We start from the raw sequence: 17671 nt of genomic DNA on the forward strand, positions 1-17671 counted from the left end.
TAAAAGCGTCTGCTAAATGACATGTAATGTAATGTAATTGTATACTTGGATGATGGATAGATGAATGTATGGTTAACTGACTAATTATATACATGGGTGGATGGTTAACTGACTAATTGTATACATGGATGGATGAATGTATGGTTAACTGAGTAATTGTATATGGATGGATGAATGTATGGTTAACTGACTAATTGTATACATGGATGGATGATTAACTGACTAATTGTATATATGGATGGATGAATGTATGGTTAACTGACTAATTGTATATATGGATGGATGAATGTATGGTTAACTGACTAATTGTATTGCAGTCGCTTTGGATAAAAGCGTCTGCTAAATGACATGTAATGTAATGTTATTGTATACTTGGATGATGGATAGATGAATGTATGGTTAACTGACTAATTGTATACATGGATGTATTGATGGTTAACTGACTAATTATATACACGGATGTATTGATGGTTAGCTGACTAATTATATACACGGATGTATTGATGGTTAACTGACTAATTATATGCATGGATGTATTGATGGTTAACTGATTACTTATATACATGGATGGATGGATGGATGGATGGATGGAAGGATGCATCCATCCTGTATATACATATATACAGTCTAATTGACTAACTAGTCATTAGTAATTAGTCAATTAGTAATAGTTAACTGACTAATTGTATTCATGGATGGACGGGTAGATGGATGTATTGATGGTTAACTGATGGATGGATGGATGGATGCACTGTCATACTAACAATGATAGTTTGAGAGCGTAGATCTTGGGGCATGTTGACCGTGGCTCTGGTGGTGCCGGAAGAGACAATCAGCGGTGTGTCCAGTAAATTCAGCTTGACCGGCACATTACGGGCCGGGGACCCGTCATGCTGGCTCACCTGGATCTGGATAGAGTGAGGGGTACATTTTTCTGTGTGATTTGTTTTTATTCATTCTCAGCAAGTGATTTGAAATGCTGAGTATATTCTCACTGTGAGGTCAAAGGGCAGGCCTGGCTTAAAGTACTTTGTTGTTCCTTTGAAGGAGATGACATACGGAGACTCCACAATTTTAATTCCTGTCTTTTCAGCCTCCACTAGGTCACTGCCTACAGAAGAGAAAAACCAAAATACAACTTCAAAAAAGGCAATCAGAGATGGCAGATTCACGCACGCACACACGCACACCCATGTTGGACATTCATGACTTGAGGGGACATTGCATTGACTTACATTCATTTCCTGGAGACTTACTCTAACCTTAACCACAATTACTACTGGCCTAATCCTAATCCTAACCCTAACCTTACCCTAAATTTAAAAATGTAGTCATTTACGTTGTGGGGACTTAATTTTTGTCCCCACAAGGAAGACAAGTGACTGTGACCATAATATGACTGTGTAAACAGTTTTAGGTCCCCACAACATTAGTAATACCCGCGCGCACACACACACACACACACACACATACAGAGCCACCAGAAACTATACTTCACTCCCACTCCTTGGGGTGAAGTAGTAATCAAAGGTTTCCTCTAATATTTTGACGTTGATTTAGATTTTTGGACAGATTTTTTCATGGTTGTAGACAACACTTTACTTCCGAGCGTATTTCAGAACAGTTCTGGCTCATAGAGTAAATCGAGTAAAGATTTGTAGTAAAACATGTCATGGCTTTTACACATAAGGAATTCATTTTCATATAATTAATAATTAGCAAATCACAAAGGCTGCAATTCTATTGTTCTGTCTTTGTCTTTGTTTTGTGCATCCTAAAAACATGTTATACAAACATGCATTTCTCAAACTTGCATCAGAGTATAGAATTTAAAAGCCCAGTTTGTGTCATTTAGGAGAAATCTACTGACAATATGAAATATGACATTGTTACAATGATGTTATTATTCATTTAATGCCATTTTGTACTGGGATTCATTTGTTTTCAATATGCACCTTAAATCTTACACACTGGTCCTTTAATGTTTAGGAGTGAATATTGAACTACGGGTGATTTAAAAAAAATCAATCACCAATTTTGATATTTTCCCCAAATAATTACCCCTATAGTAAGTAGAGTAGTACTTTTCCATGGTATTTCTAATCCTGTAGCTTGTGATAGATTGTGATTATGACTGATAATCAAAGTCCATATTTTGATAATGAACAGGATTTTAAAACCACATTTTATAATAAAACTAGCCCTCTGATGTTTGTTCTGTTACAAAGATATCTTTCAAATTGAATATTTCTGGTTCAGGGACATAACAAGACATTTGAGAACATCATCATTTTAAAGTTTGGGAAACACTGATCGTCTTCTGCTATTTTATGGACCAAACAACAAATCCATTCATTGAGAAAAGAATCAACAGATTATTGGACAGAGCTTCACGTCCAAGACGAGGAACTTCCTGAACTGTTGGTTATTAAATGCTAAAAAAGTTCACGACATGAACACTACAACAAATTCAAATCCAGGTGACTTACAGCAGCACCATGCTCTACTTTTCCAAATGACCTCAGTTTGCAAAGGGTTAAAGGTCATGTTGAGACACACGCTGACCACAGGCTACATTTCATAACCCTGGAACTGCACAGAGAATATCATCGATCTGCAGCCTGATTGCAACACTGTTTGCTTTTGCTGGACTGAGTAAACAGAACAAACTAAACTGTAGAACACAGTGAAACAGTGACCAGCAGCATCCTGGAAACACGAGAACGATAAGAGATGATAAAAAAAGGAATGGATGATGGTGATGATTCTGGTTTGCGTACCTGACTTGGTGAGCACAGAGGCTTTGACATACACAGAGCTGCCAACCAAAGACCTCAAGTCAGGGTAAACTGCTTTAATCTCATTCATGCTGAGTGTGACGACTCCTCCATCCAACTAAAGGGAAAGAAGAAGACACATTTGACAGAGTGAAAAGAATATTGTGCAACTGTTGCAGATGGTCAGAAGTCAGCTGATATTTACATGGGATGGGTCGATATCACTTTTTTGTCAGATACCGATTCACAACCTTGAGGATCTACCAATCATTTTACACCTTCATAAAACTATGAAGCTGTTAACAACACATTTGTGCGGATGCAGTTTCCACCTACAGCCATTTCAAGCAATTTCATTCTCCAACTCATCGGTCATCTCTGTTACATTGTTATTCTGACTGGTCCAGTGTTGAGTTTGGCAGGGTAAAGTGTCTGGAAACGAAGCCTTTCTTTTCATAATTACTTTGGTCGGGTAGTCTTTTTCAAAAAACACTATTCCCCCATCCTGGTAAATCTCTTTCTTTTTCCAAGCAGATCGAAGCACCAGCTCTTTAATTTTATATTCCAAGAAATAGATGATTATAGATCTTGGATTGGATCCTGGCAGTGGTTTGGGACCGAGAGACCGGTGGCAGCACTGTATGCTGAGGGTGGCATCAGTGTGGAAGGTCCTGTATGTCCTCTCCCTTGGATCTCTAAGTAATTCCATGATTCCTGCAAGACTCTGCCTCCATGTGCATTATTATTCTCTTTAACTTCCATGTATGGGAAAATTCCTCTTTGATGTTAGCGTTCTGTCTCCTCCACTCTGTCCGTTATTTGTGTTTAACTTCTGGTTCATTTCTTTTTTAACATCTGAACGGAGTGCTTTTATTTCGGTGATAATGTTAGCTTGAATAGCTTCCATAGCCTCGTGTTCTCCTTGCCGGTGAATTTTGGTTTTTCTTCTGGTTTTGTTGTAGTTTTCCTTTTGTTGTTAATTTTTTTTCCTCTTTCTTGTTACACAAGCATCTTTCCAGTTTGTGTACTATAATTTATGCGGCTGCTTGCTTCAGCTTCATACCGGAAGTCCTCAAAGCCTCTGCACTTTCATGTAGTCGTGCTAAGATGACTCCGCCCACATTGAGGAGATACTATAGTAATGGAAAACTATACCAAACCAGTAGTGTTGTGCTGGGACTGGGTAATGTAAAAGCCATTTGAAAAACAACAACAGCTTGTCTGTGGGGGGCCGCGACTGTTTAGGCCTTTTTTAGAATAATTAAAGACTTAAGATTCCTCATGTGTGAGAACAGCTGGTGAAATGTGAAATAAAACAGCGACTTACATCTAGCACCTGTTTCACAGAAGGTAACCGTATCATGTCTCTGTTGATCATCACTCCAAACACCACAAAAGCCTTTCCCTGGACTGGCTCACCATACAGGTATCTGAAACACAGTTCCATTGAAAAGCTTTAGCCTACACATGCTGTATACTCTGATCAGGCAAAGCCAACCATTCCAATATACCCTCTGAGAACAGATGACTGCTTCATCTTACTAAGAGGTAGATTGTGTGTAGGTTAGCATGAGATGCACAAATTGAGTTAAACAGAAGGCTGAGATGAGTTCACTGACCTCTGACCTCTCTGCCTGGGACTCAAAACTTGATGAGATTTCTTTTGAAACTTCAAAAGCAACTATTTTCAGGGGCTCGGTGGGTTAGCTATAGTATTTATAATATATAAATAATGTTCATCTAATAAAGGACAAATTCCTTTTTCTGCCGTGGAAACCTAAATACACTGGTTTTGGAATGGTTGCGTTGCGTCTCTGATACACATCCACGTCTGGAAGGAAGTACGAAAATAAAACATCTGGTTAACTTTTCAGAATAAAACATCCAGTGTATTTCACTTAATGACATCACAGAAAGAATCCTTGCTTTATTCGGTCGTGAGAAACACTGCTGTGTTTGTTGTGTTTGTTGTTGTTTGTTGTTGTTGTGTTTGTTGTGTTTGCTGTGTTTGTTGTTGTTGTGTTTGTTGTTGTTGTGTTTGCTGTATTTGTTGATGTTGTGCTTGTTGTTGTTTTTGTTGTGTTTGTTGAAGTTGTGTTTGTTGACGTTGTGTTTGTTGTTGTCGTGTTCGTTGTTGTGTTTGTTGTTGTTTTTGTTGTGTTTGTTGACGTTGTGTTTGTTGTGTTTGTTGAAGTTGTGTTTGTTGACGTTGTGTTTGTTGTTGTCGTGTTCGTTGTTGTGTTTGTTGTTGTTTTTGTTGTGTTTGTTGACGTTGTGTTTGTTGTGTTCATTGTTGTTGTTGTGTTCGTTGTTGTGTTTATTGTTGTTGTTGTGTTTGTTGACGTTGTGTTTGTTGAGTTTGTTGTTGTGTTTGTTGTATTCATTGTTGTGTTTGTTGTTGTTGTGTTTGTTGTGTTCGTTGTTGCTGTTGTGTTTGTTGACGTTGTGTTTGCTGTGTTTGTTGTTGTTGTGTTTGTTGTATTCGTTGTTGTGTTTGTTGTTGTGTTTGTTGTTTTTGTTGTGTTGTTGTGTTTGTTGATGTTGTGTTTGTTGTGTTTGTTGTCGTTGTGTTTGCTGTGTTCGTTGTTGTGTTTTTGTGTTTGTTGTTGTTGTGGTCAGGTTCATGTCTCGTTACTCCAGCTGTGTGGAAGCGAGAGAGTCGACGTGAGAGGCAAGCAGAGTAAACTGGTGGAGCTGTGCCAATCAGAGTGCAGCACGTCCCTTTTGCAACCAGTGTATTTACCCAGCAACAAGAAATACTATTTTCTGATTGGCTGATAGGTTCAGCTGTATGAACGAATTACAGAGCAATTTGCCTTCACATCATCGATTAACTGATAACTCATTCATCAGCATGATACATGTCATGTGTGAGCGTGTGAACTTACTGAAATGTGTGAGACTCTGGTGTTAAAACAGGTCTTCACCCGCACCCAGCAGAGTGGCTAAAATCACCACTGATTACTCACTACAGTGAGATTATGATGACATTAGGGATTGTTGGCCAAAAACCCAAACTGAAACACTGAAAGAAATGATGATGCCAATTCTGTACCACTGTTTTGTTGTTATGGCTGGGACTGTGTGTACTTACCTCACTACAGTCAAGGCATTGCAATTGTATAGATTAATATTCATGCTTCAAAGAATAAATCAATTAAAAATCTATGAAAATATTTAGGAGGATCTCATCAAACATATCAGACAACGAGGGTGCGTGCCCCTCATCTGCGTCTGCGTCATCACAACATCCTGTTTTGGTCGTGCTGTTTTTTAAAAAAATCGAAAATGCCTTTTTTGGCCATTTTCGGACAAAATTTTTCGGTGGTTGAATTTACGCTGCAATTCTAAATATCATCATAAAAAAATGTCTGTGTATGCAACACTGCACAAACATCTACACGGTTCTACTCACATATTCACAAACTGCATTGTGCATCCTTTGCTTTGCTTGTGCTGAAACAATTGTCACACGTGAATTTAAACTATGTTGTTTTCTTATTGGCCAGTGCTTCTGTTGGACCGAGCAACTGCAGACACACAATCACTTTAGCATTAGCAACATTAGCAACTCTGGCTACAAAGAAGGCCACGACAGGCACCGGTCTGCTAAAATATCCAGCTCCAGGTCTACGCCTCAACATCCAGCATATTAATACGTTTTTAATTTATTTTTTTGACCTTTTTATTCTGAACACAATTGACCATAAACATGTGGGACCAACCTGGCCGAGATCTCAACCACCAGCTCACTGTCGGACAGGTCAAGGTGGGACTTCCTGGGAGTCAAGGTGACATTGAAAGCAGGAAGCACTGAAACACAACAGGCCATGAAAATAAAGCAGGAATCAAAGATTTCATTTCAAAATGGAGGAGACAGATGTAAAAAGGCCACTTACCATATTTCTTCACCTCAAACTGGGAAGTGAATGTGTTCTGCTGCCAGTGGTCGAACTTTGCGATGACTGTCCATGTTCCTTCACTGCCACACCACGGTCACATGACAGGAAACATTTGTAAAACAAAGGAAACACTCATTTATCATTGCTACATTAACAACAAGTGTGTGTGTGTGTGTAAACTAAACCCAGGAGCCAATGGAAGCATAAAATAAACATGTGTGTCATTTCAGCTCCTTCAGGATTTCAAAAAACATGGAAAAAAAACCTTCCTCCACATTTTGCTTGAATCATTGTGGTTTTACTTTAATAATAATGTAGTGGTGAAAAAAGAGAGAATGCCCAGTGTGTGAGAATTATGACACGGCACGATTAGGTCGCATCTCCACTACAATAAAGTACCTACTTAACGTGGGCGGAGTCATCACTGCATGGCTGAGTGAAACTGCGGTGACTTTTTTATACACACACACTGACAGACTTCTGTAGTTGTTGGAGATTAACCCACGTTTTTAGGATTGTTAAGTAGTTTTAACTGATCTACAATTCGGCGCTGTTCAGCTTGATTTGTGAGTGGGACGTCTCTTCCTGCGACGGGACTCTGGCCAGTCATCACATAGTACCTACTGTTAGCACGCTTGGAACCTCGCCGGTGCAGGTACTAAAAATAGTACCTGGTACCAGGTTACTATGCTAGTGGAAACGCTACTTAAACCGTGGCGAGGCGAGAAAATGCACCATTAGTGACAGACTAGACTAGAGACGACAGAAAACCCCTCCCTCTTCTATATGCTTCAGGGAACTACGGTGGCCTTCACATGACAGAAAAAATGTATTTCATCTTTGTTTGCATCATGACCTTCCACTTCAGAAAAAACTTCAGAATGCTCAACACACACTCCAGAGTGAGCTGCGGTACAAACATGACAAGCAAGGCCCTTGCCACAGATGTCATGCTCCGCCTTGACTCCTCCTCCTTTCGCTCCTGCTGTCTCCTGCAGCATGCAGCCGACATGTTTCCTGGTCCTGCAGGACTCCTCCTCCCTGCGCTCACTCTCGACAGTCACTGCTGTTTGGAGCGACCGTCACTACTTCCCTCACGTTTGTTCAATCTTATACATTAAATTTATTATTGATTTAATATAAAAAATCTTATACATATAAGTACTGAATATACTGTGGGTGGTACAGTATATTCAGTACTTATATGTATAAGATTTTTTATATGTGCCAGTAAACACTGGTCCTTTAAATGTCCCTCACTCAAAAGAAAGTGTGTTTGCACTGGCAAGAGTTAAAAAATGAGTAAACCAATGAAACTTACTTGACAATGTCTGAGAGGGCAAATGTGTCTGAAAAGATACCGTTAGTGGCCTGAGTCCTGAGCAGCTGTTTAACCACCACACCGTCTGGATTCTGAAAAACAAGATCAAACCCACAAATCAACAGGATATTACACTTTAATATCAACAACACTTTAACGGTTAGCAAGAAGACCAGGGTTCAAGACCTGCTTGGAACACGTGTGTGCGTGGGTTTGCTCCCACAGTCCAAAAACATCCAATATGGGGATTAGGTTGGTCACTCTAAATCAGTGCTCACCAATGAGCAGCCAACAAGGTGCCCGCCGCGGCCTCATTTCACTTCACTGAGTAAAATGTCCTTGATGTTGTTTAGTAAGCACAGGAATGAATGTGTATGCAATTGAATGCATAATATTCATCATTGAAATGGTAAATTGCATAAAATGTTAATATGGTAGCTCTCATAGCATATTATTCTCTACCCTTCAGGTAGCTCTCGCTCTCAAAAAGGTTGGTGACCCCTGCACTAAATTGACCACGAGTGTGAGAATGAATGGTTGTGTGTCTGTGTCTGTGTCTGTGTGTGTGTGTGTGTGTGTGTGTGTCTGTGATGGACTGGTGAACTGTCCATAGTGTGACCCCGCCCATCACCCTGTCAGCTGAGATGTCACAGCTCCCCCACGACCCTCATGTGGAGGATAAAGTGGTAGAAGATGGATGGATGGATGACCACAACCCACTGCCCCACCTCCATAATAAATATCAAGTATACTTTCTTAGAACTTTTTATAAGAAATATCTTCTCATCAGTGGTTTAGTTGTTTACCTGAATATCAATCGTGATGGAGCTCTCGAAGGCCTGAAAGGAACGAGAGGACACGAAGGCTCTGAAGCGAACTGGAGAAAATGAAACAAAACAATGAAAAACAAGAAAAGTTATAAATATTCTCACGAATCCGTTAAATAAAACGTGACAGTTTATCACACTGAAGTTGATGTAACCGTCTGCAGACATGAACATTAACATGAGCATGAGACTCTGAGCATGAGCAGTGTTCCATGTGTCCTCTTCCCTCGATACAAAACACAAAACAAGTGTCTTCTCACCCACATCTCCAGGGTTATAGATGGGTTTGTCTGTCTGAATGAAGATGTATCCGGTGTGAAAGGACACCATCAGTAACCTGTCCTCAGAGTGCAGGCCGCCAAAGTTCACCTTCAGATGCACGAACTTGTTTTTCTGCTCCTCACGATTCAGGCGACCAGAAGGAAGCTGAGAGGAAAGTATTTCACATGACCTTAATATGCATTTCATTAACCAGCACTCACTCTCCCACACCAGAGTCCATAGAGACACATGAGCTGCTGATCTACTGCTGAAAACACCAGAGTTACAGAAGAACACAGTGGAACTGACGGCTGGAGAAGGCAGAGGATGAACACCTCCTGTGTGCTGTGGTGCATGGAGGCTCACAGGCTGTCTAACTGTCTAAAACTAGTATAAACTGTATTAGGTGAGCCTTCTTCCTTTGTGAACCTGCTGGCAGCCATGTTTCCAGTGAGGAGGAGTCTCCACATGGTGCACAAAAACCCTGATCTACCCTGAAATAACTCTTTCTTTCCTCAAAATATGCCTGTGTTTCTTTAAACTCGACCTTTGACCCTGCACATGTACCTGTATGGGCTTGAGAGCATGGAAGCCATTCTGCTGGTTGAGTGTGACTGAGTCCTGAAGAAGTGTGGTGGTCTGCGAGAAGTCCCAGACTGAGATAGAGACCGTGACAGCACTGGACAAACCCTCAGTCTGCAGGTAGATGTTCTCCTGGCTGTCTGTTCTCAGCAGGTCTGGAGCCAGGAGGGTGAACCTGTGGGACAGAAACATCACATACACTGACAAAGTTATCACTAACCAATTCATTCCTAACTACAATTTAAACTTAACCAGTTCCTCAAAGATTAGGTTCTGTCTCATAAGAACCAGGTTTTGGTCTCATGAGTCCTGGTCCTGACAAGGTCAGTAACAAATGCAAACCATTTTAGACCTGATGTGTCGATCTCATCACTGGTGGAGCGCCATGTTTAATATGGGCTGGACCTGCCTGAGGTTTCTTCAGAGCAGATAGAGGACGGAGCATGTGTTGTATAGATTTTGGATTAAAGGTTTTGTTGGCTGTGTTCTTGAGTTTAATAATAGTTGATATTCCTTCTAAAAAAAGAAAGAAAATAAATCAAACCAGATTTATTCATACGACCAGAACAGGTTTTTTGGTTGTATGAAGTATACTGACGACACTACATGATGCTATTTCTGTTATTGAAATGATTATTTTGCTCTGGATATGCCTGTTTATGTACTCACCATTTCATTAATAGACTTAATATCAACATGGATGCAGCAAAAGGAACTTCCTGATTTAACAGTTTTTGCAAATGGAAATTCCCCTATCACTCGTTCTGGATGATACGAGTTAATGTTGACGTACATGTGTTTTATCACCTCTGATCCTTTAAATGTCAACATCATTTACAAACAAGGACATCATCATATTCCACCACTTCTTTTTGAGTTGGTGGCTAATTACTACTTCTGTCCTCCTTGGATTTCTTCTTTTTTACATACAGACGATGATCATCAGGACTTGCAGGAAACAGAGACGCTTCCTTGTTGGTTCTGTTCTGAAAATCAGTTTTTCTTGGGTCCCCTCAGTAAAAGAGTCTGGTCATTAGTACAATAAAGGGCAAAGGGCTCACTGATGGTGAGTAGGTTCTCAAAGAGTCAGAGAGTTTGAGAGAAATGAAAAGAATTGAAATTAGAATCAGAAGAAGGAAACTGTGAGTGGGTGTCGTATCTCCATGGTAACGAGTGTACCTTGGTTTAGTGCTGAGTTCTTTTGGATCCCTGTAGGGTAACAGGAAACACACTTCAGTCACAGCACGGGCAAAAACAATCCAGTCATATTTCATTAATGCAGTACATTTCATCTGAACATGTAGTTTTAAAGGTCCTTCATATTTTCTGGGACTGGACACTTACTCTTGCCGTTTTAAGAAGTCGTCGAAAGGTGAGAATCTGAGGGCAGATTCAGAAACACAGTCACAGCGTCACATACAACAATAAACCACAGCAGAGACACGGACCAGAGCATGAACTCAGCCTCACTTAATAACATTCACTCCATCGTGACTAACTCTAATGTTTACCAGGGGTCCCTGAAGACTGCTCTCAGACCTGCATGTAAGGGGTCCCTGAAGACTGCTCTCAGACCAGCTGAGCTGTATATGATAACAGTCATATCTACTAAATTTCATGGTGGCCAATGTAAAGCAAGCTTCTACATCCACACATACAAACATATTTTTACTGCTTATAAACCATCCAACATGTTACACATTGGACTTAAATGAAATGCCAACAACAGTTAGTTTAAAAGCAGATCATCTTCTGTCTGTCTGTCTGTCTGTCTGTCTGAACCACTGAACTATTGTTGCATCTTATTCTCTCTTTAGGGGGCGCTACAGCAGATCATCTGCTGCCTTCTTGTCCTCTGTTATCCTTCCTTTAGTGCGCATGCGTCAACACGCGTGCAGCCTGTTGCAGTCGCTCCGTGTAACTTTCCTATTCTTTCTTATTTTATTCGTTCTTTCTCTTGTTAAACTTCTTTACTTTTAAACTATTTAATTTTATTTAAAACCACTCTATTTAAATATGCTGGTTGTCAATATGATTGCCTTTTTGCTCGCTGTGATACTGCTACAAACCGGCATCGCAGCACAACGAGTCCAAGCCGATCGGATTGTTTACTCCAGAGAACAGCTGACTGACCTGAGGCCGGCTGGTCTAGCGGACAGACTGGCAGAGGTTCCAGCGGAACTACGGAGAAAAACGCATCGGGGACGCAGAGGAGGATTGAAACAGAAGAAAAACGATGGGGTGAGACAGCGGAGGTTAGAAAAGCGGAGATTTAAGACGTGTCTCCCCTCTCTCATCATGGGGAACGTGAGGTCCCTGGGCAACAAGATGGACGAGCTGACAGCGCTAGCCCGGAGTCAGAAGGAGTATCGGGAATGCAGCATAATGTGTTTTACAGAGACATGGCTGCACCAGGATATTCCTGATGACAACGTCTCCATCGCGGGCTTCCACACCGTACGGGCCGACAGAGACTGCGCTTAGAGCGGCAAGCGCAAAGGTGGGGGCGTCGCTGTGCTGGTAAACAACCGATGGTGCAACCCCGCTCACATCACCATCAAGGAGATCATCTGTGACCCGAACATAGAACTTTGTGCTGTTGGACTTCGACCATATTATCTGCCCAGGGAGTTTTCACAGGTAATCATGGTGGCTGTTTATGTCCCCCCCTCTGCAAACCCGACATCGGCAAATGACTCTATTCACTCTGCCATAGCCCAGCTACAGACTCAGCACCCAAGTGCATTCATTGCTATCTCGGGTGACTTCAATCACATCACCATGGACACTACACTCCCCACATTCACACAGTATGTGAGCTGTCCCACCAGAGAGGAGAGAACCATTGACTTGCTGTATGCTAATGCTAAGGAGGCATACAGCTCCTCTCCTCTCCCCCCACTTGGCAGGTCAGATCACAACCTGATTCACCTTAAACCCTGTTATGTGCCTGTGGTGAAGAGCCAGCCTGTAACCACAAAGATTGTGAGGAGATGGTCTGATGAGGCCTATGAGACACTGCGGGGATGCTTTGAAGTGACAGACTGGCAGACGCTCTGTGAGCCGCATGGAGAGGACATTGATGGGCTCACAGGGTGTGTAACGGACTATATCAACTTCTGTGTTAACACCATCGTCCCACCGGAGACCGTCCTTTGTTACCCAAATAACAAGCCGTGGGTAACAAAGGAAGTCAAAACCATCCTCAATGAGAAGAAGAGGGCTTTCACAGCTGGCAACAGGGAGGAGGTGCGAACAATCCAGAAAGAGCTGAAGGTGAAGATCAAGGGGGCCAAACAGAAGTATAGGAGGAAGCTGGAGTGGAAGCTCCAGCAGAACAACATGAGGGAGGTCTGGAGTGGAATGAGAACCATCACTGGCTTCAGACCAACCAGCAATAGAGGAGTTGGGGGCAGCATGGACTGTGCAGACGAGATGAATCTGTTTTTTAACAGATTTGACTCTGTGACCCCGGCTCATCCTCCCATGGGCTCCTCTACTGCATGCCTGCAGTTAGCGCCCACTCCACTCTCTCTCCCTCCCCCCTCCTACAGCCCCTCTTCCTCCAGTGATGGCCCCCCGCACACCGCCTCCTCCCCTGGCTCCCAAATTAACGACACTCTCCAAGATAACACCCCTACCCCTCCCCCACAGGTCGTCACCTCCTCACTCCACATCACTGCTGACCAAATCAGGAGGCAGCTGAAGAGACTCCATGCAGGCAAGTCTGCAGGACCTGATGGTGTGAGCCCCAGGGTTCTGAAAGCCTGTTCCCTCCAGCTATGTGGAGTGCTACACCACATCTTCAGCCTGAGTCTGAGTCTTCACAGGGTCCCCGTGCTGTGGAAGACGTCATGCATCGTTCCTGTGCCCAAGATACCACGCCCCAGCGGATCGAAGGACTACAGACCTGTGGCACTGACGTCACACATAATGAAGACCCTGGAGAGACTCATCCTGGATCAGCTCCGGCCCATGGTGAGACCACTACTAGACCCCCTCCAGTTCGCCTACCAGCCCCGACTAGGAGTTGAGGATGCCATCATCTACCTGCTAGACCGTGTCTACGCTCACCTGGACAAGCCGGCGAGCACTGTAAGAGTCATGTTTTTTGACTTCTCCAGTGCATTCAACACCATCAGGCCAGCTCTACTGAGTGAGAAACTGACAGCTATGCGGGTGGAGCCCCCCCTTGTGTCCTGGATTGTGGATTACCTGACTGGCAGACCACAGTATGTACGCCTGCAGCACTGTACATCAAACAGACTGATCAGCAACACTGGGGCACCGCAGGGGACTGTCCTCTCTCCCTTCCTCTTCACCCTGTACACCACAGACTTCAGCCACTGCACAGAGACCTGCCATCTTCAGAAGTTTTCTGACGACTCTGCAGTAGTTGGACTTATCAGTAAGGGTGAGGAGACTGAGTACAGGGGTGTGGTGGACAACTTTGTCACGTGGTGTGAGCAGAACCATCTGCAGCTCAACGCGACAAAAACTAAAGAACTGGTGGTGGACCTGAGGAGGACCAGGGCTCCAGTGACCCCTATCTCCATCCGTGGGGTTAACGTGGACATAGTGGAGGATTATAAGTACTTAGGAGTGTACGTAGACAATAAACTGGACTGGACTAAAAACACAGACGCACTCTACAGGAAGGGTCAAAGCCGTCTCTATTTTCTGAGGCGGCTGAGGTCCTTCAACATCTGCCGGACAATGCTGAGGATGTTTTACGAGTCTGTGGTGGCCAGTGCTATTCTCTACGCTGTGGCGTGCTGGGGCAGCAGACTGAAGGTACGGGACGCCAACAGACTTGACAAACTCATCCGCAAAGCCAGTCATGTTGTTGGAGAGGAGATTGACTCCCTGACAGCAGTGTCAGAGAGAAGGATGTTGTCAAGGATTAGGTCCATACTGGACAACTCTCTTCATCCTCTCCATGATGTGCTGACCAGCCACAGAAGCACATTCAGCAAGAGACTCATCCTACCACGCTGCACCACAGAGCGCCACAGGAAATCATTCCTGCCTGTGGCCATTAAGTTGTACAACTCTTCTGTTTGATAAATAAGCTTATATTTCATCTGTATATATTGTAATATGGGGGGAGGGGGAGGTACAAGCTTTAAAGGTATATTCTGGAAATTTTTAACTGTGTAAATTTATTCTTATTTTATTCGTATTCTTGTAACTTTGTACTTTTATTCTTTGTTTTATTCTTACTTATTCTTATAGTTTTTGACTTTGTAATTTTCAAAATTGCTGCTATAAGATCCGTTTCTGCTATAACATTCGTTACCTTTGTACACTGGAGCGCTGTGACGAAGGAATTTCCCGCAAGGGATTAATAAAGTATATTCAATTCAATTCAATTCAATTCAAATGCCAACAACAGTTAGTTTAAAAGCAGATCATCTTCTGTCTGTCTGTCTGTCTGTCTGTCTGAACCACTGAACTATTGTTGCATCTTATTCTCTCTTTAGGGGGCGCTACAGCAGATCATCTGCTGCCTTCTTGTCCTCTGTTATCCTTCCTCTGCATGTGACCAAACCATCTCAACCTCCACTCTCTTACTTTATCTCCAGACTTTAAACCTGAGCGGTCCCTCTGTCCCTCCTGCTCACTACCTATTTATGTTGGGCTTTGGGTTTTCAAGCATCTCTGCTGCTGAACCTGCTGGAGCCTTTTCAAACTGAAACTAGAGAACTAAGTGCAGTTAGTTTTTTGTCACGTTTGTGTTTAAAATCTCATGTTCAGGTTTACACCAGCAACAACATCTCACTGATGGATCCTTTATTATCTCAACAAACCTAAATATATATATTATATATATATATAATTATAATATATATATATATACATATATGTATATATATATATATATATATACATATACATATATCAGGGGTCGCGTTAACCGAATATTTTACGTCATTGACCGTTTTTTTAAAACGGTGACGGAAAAATCAGAGAGCCATCCGTCATTTTGACAGATTGCAATTCACACCCCTAAAAACTATGTTGATAAAAGAGGTGAAAAAAGAGGGATAGATGCAGATGAAGGACAAACTCAGCCCTTGGCCTCAGCGGCAGTAAGGAGGTTAGGCGAGTTCAGTGGGAGCGGGAGTTCTCCTGGCTGAGGAGGGCGGATAGAAAAATGTTGTGCGACAAAATAAAGATTCCCATCGGAGAATCTGAGCATCATTTCTGACCTGGACACCGTACTCAATGCATCTCGCTGTCCTTGTAGTGCTGACAGCGTGTTAAAGAGCTATGGACAGGAGGCTTTGGAGCGCGTCTGTGACCGGTGCAGCTGATCCACTGGTGCAGAAGGAGCGCATGTTGCGGGATTTCCTACCACGCGCAACTACGCGCAAGCAGGCACGCGATTTAAGTCCATGTGGACCAGGAGGAAGGTGTGAGACAGTGCGTTTAGGCCACAGGTGAACTGTTCATATTCCACTGCAATATGAACAATGCAATTGAATATGTCATTATTATCATTTAAAGTGACCGGTAAAAATTGATTATGACGGGATTTTTATGACCCTGTCAGTCAAAATGACGGACAACGAAAAAGTCTAGCGCAACCTCTGATATATATATATATATATATATATATATACATATATATATATATATATATACATATGTATATATACAGTGCCTATCATAAGTATTCACCCCCTTGGATGTCAGTCAGTCAGTCAGTCATCATCTACCGTTTTTATCCTCCACCAGAGGGTCGCGGGGGCCGCTATGCCAATCTCAGCTACATCGGGCGATAGGCGGGGTACACCCTGGACCCCTTGGATGTTTTACCCTTTTATTGCTTTCATAAATCAATCATGGTCAAAATTTGGCTTTTTTCACACAAACATTTATTGGAAAAACCTCTTTAATGTCAAAGTGAAAAAATATTTCTACAAAGTAATGTGAATGAAACAAAAATATATAAAGAAATAATACATTTTTGTTTTTTAAAATATTATATAATTTTTTTTTTTTTTTAAGCCAAATTGTATTGATGATTGATTTATGAAAGCAATAAAAGGGTAAAACATCCAAGGGGATGAATACTAATGATAGGCACTGTATATATATATATATATATATATATGTTTCTGTTTGCTGTCCTCTGGCGATGCCATATTTCACCAAGCTCATGCTCGCTTACCCATCCTCCATCCAGAGTGCAATCACCTTAAGTGAGCTGTCAGTGACACACACACACACACGTACCTGTCTTCCCAGCGAGGTCTGTAAAGAATGGAGTTCCTTCATTAGTAAAAACATCTTCATTGATGTAAACAGATGTATTCAGGGTTTTTACCTCATGTGACTTATCCATTGTCCATTTGAGTTGCAAAGAAACAGCAGAAATAATATTTTGTGGAGCGTCCACGGACTCATGTTGACTGGCTGAGAGTCGGTGGACTATGGTCACCACACAGACCGTTCACTGCCCGAGTAAACTCCACACTGAAAGAGGGCTGACTTTACTGATCAATAAACACACACACAGAAAGAGTTTGATTTCACAAGAGAACTCACTGTGTCGAAGCTGAAACATGTCACTGAGCCTCACCCAAACGTCTTCGTTTGTCCTTAACGACTTTATCCACATTGACTCTGTAAAGTGAAATATTCTTGTATTATCAGAATCAATCAGAATACTTTTATTATCCCAGGGGGATATCTAAAATTGTTTAGATACAGTTACTCCATGTCACAATCAATAACTTAACAAAGAAAGAAAGAAAGCAACCAAACTACTAATTAGAAGCTTACAGTAGAAGAAAGAGCACAAAAGTTTCAAAAAATGTAAGTTAAGAGCACCAAAAAATTATATAAAATTTAAATATCACACAAATCTTGTTTAAAACAAGAATGGGAAAAATATACAGTGTGTACAGGACAGGAATGATCAATATGATCATTAATAAATGAACTGTGAATGATGTGCTGTGCATCGACCAGCACGTCATGGAGCGGATGAAG

General features: G+C 42.0%; 1 protein-coding gene across 1 annotated transcript in view; it reads right to left on the reverse strand.

Moving 5' to 3' along the window:
- LOC131467385 (complement C3-like) overlaps window positions 1–17310 on the reverse strand; it is a 68332-nt gene extending 51022 nt beyond the window's left edge. Inside the window, exons 1-15 of the mRNA XM_058641251.1 lie at window positions 17225–17310; window positions 17004–17152; window positions 16913–16930; window positions 11015–11050; window positions 10850–10879; window positions 9656–9845; window positions 9088–9253; window positions 8807–8877; window positions 8001–8092; window positions 6677–6759; window positions 6503–6590; window positions 4105–4207; window positions 2781–2895; window positions 996–1111; window positions 765–908 (exon numbers count right to left, since the gene is read on the reverse strand). Coding sequence (XP_058497234.1) covers window positions 765–908; window positions 996–1111; window positions 2781–2895; window positions 4105–4207; window positions 6503–6590; window positions 6677–6759; window positions 8001–8092; window positions 8807–8877; window positions 9088–9253; window positions 9656–9845; window positions 10850–10879; window positions 11015–11050; window positions 16913–16930; window positions 17004–17083 — 1332 coding nt within the window. The 5' untranslated portion in view covers window positions 17084–17152; window positions 17225–17310. The remainder of the gene's footprint in view (window positions 1–764; window positions 909–995; window positions 1112–2780; window positions 2896–4104; window positions 4208–6502; window positions 6591–6676; window positions 6760–8000; window positions 8093–8806; window positions 8878–9087; window positions 9254–9655; window positions 9846–10849; window positions 10880–11014; window positions 11051–16912; window positions 16931–17003; window positions 17153–17224) is intronic.
- Between the last annotated feature and the right edge of the window lie 361 nt (window positions 17311–17671).

Source organism: Solea solea, chromosome 10 (assembly GCF_958295425.1).
Source record: "Solea solea chromosome 10, fSolSol10.1, whole genome shotgun sequence".
In the NCBI taxonomy this organism is placed as follows: domain Eukaryota; kingdom Metazoa; phylum Chordata; class Actinopteri; order Pleuronectiformes; family Soleidae; genus Solea; species Solea solea.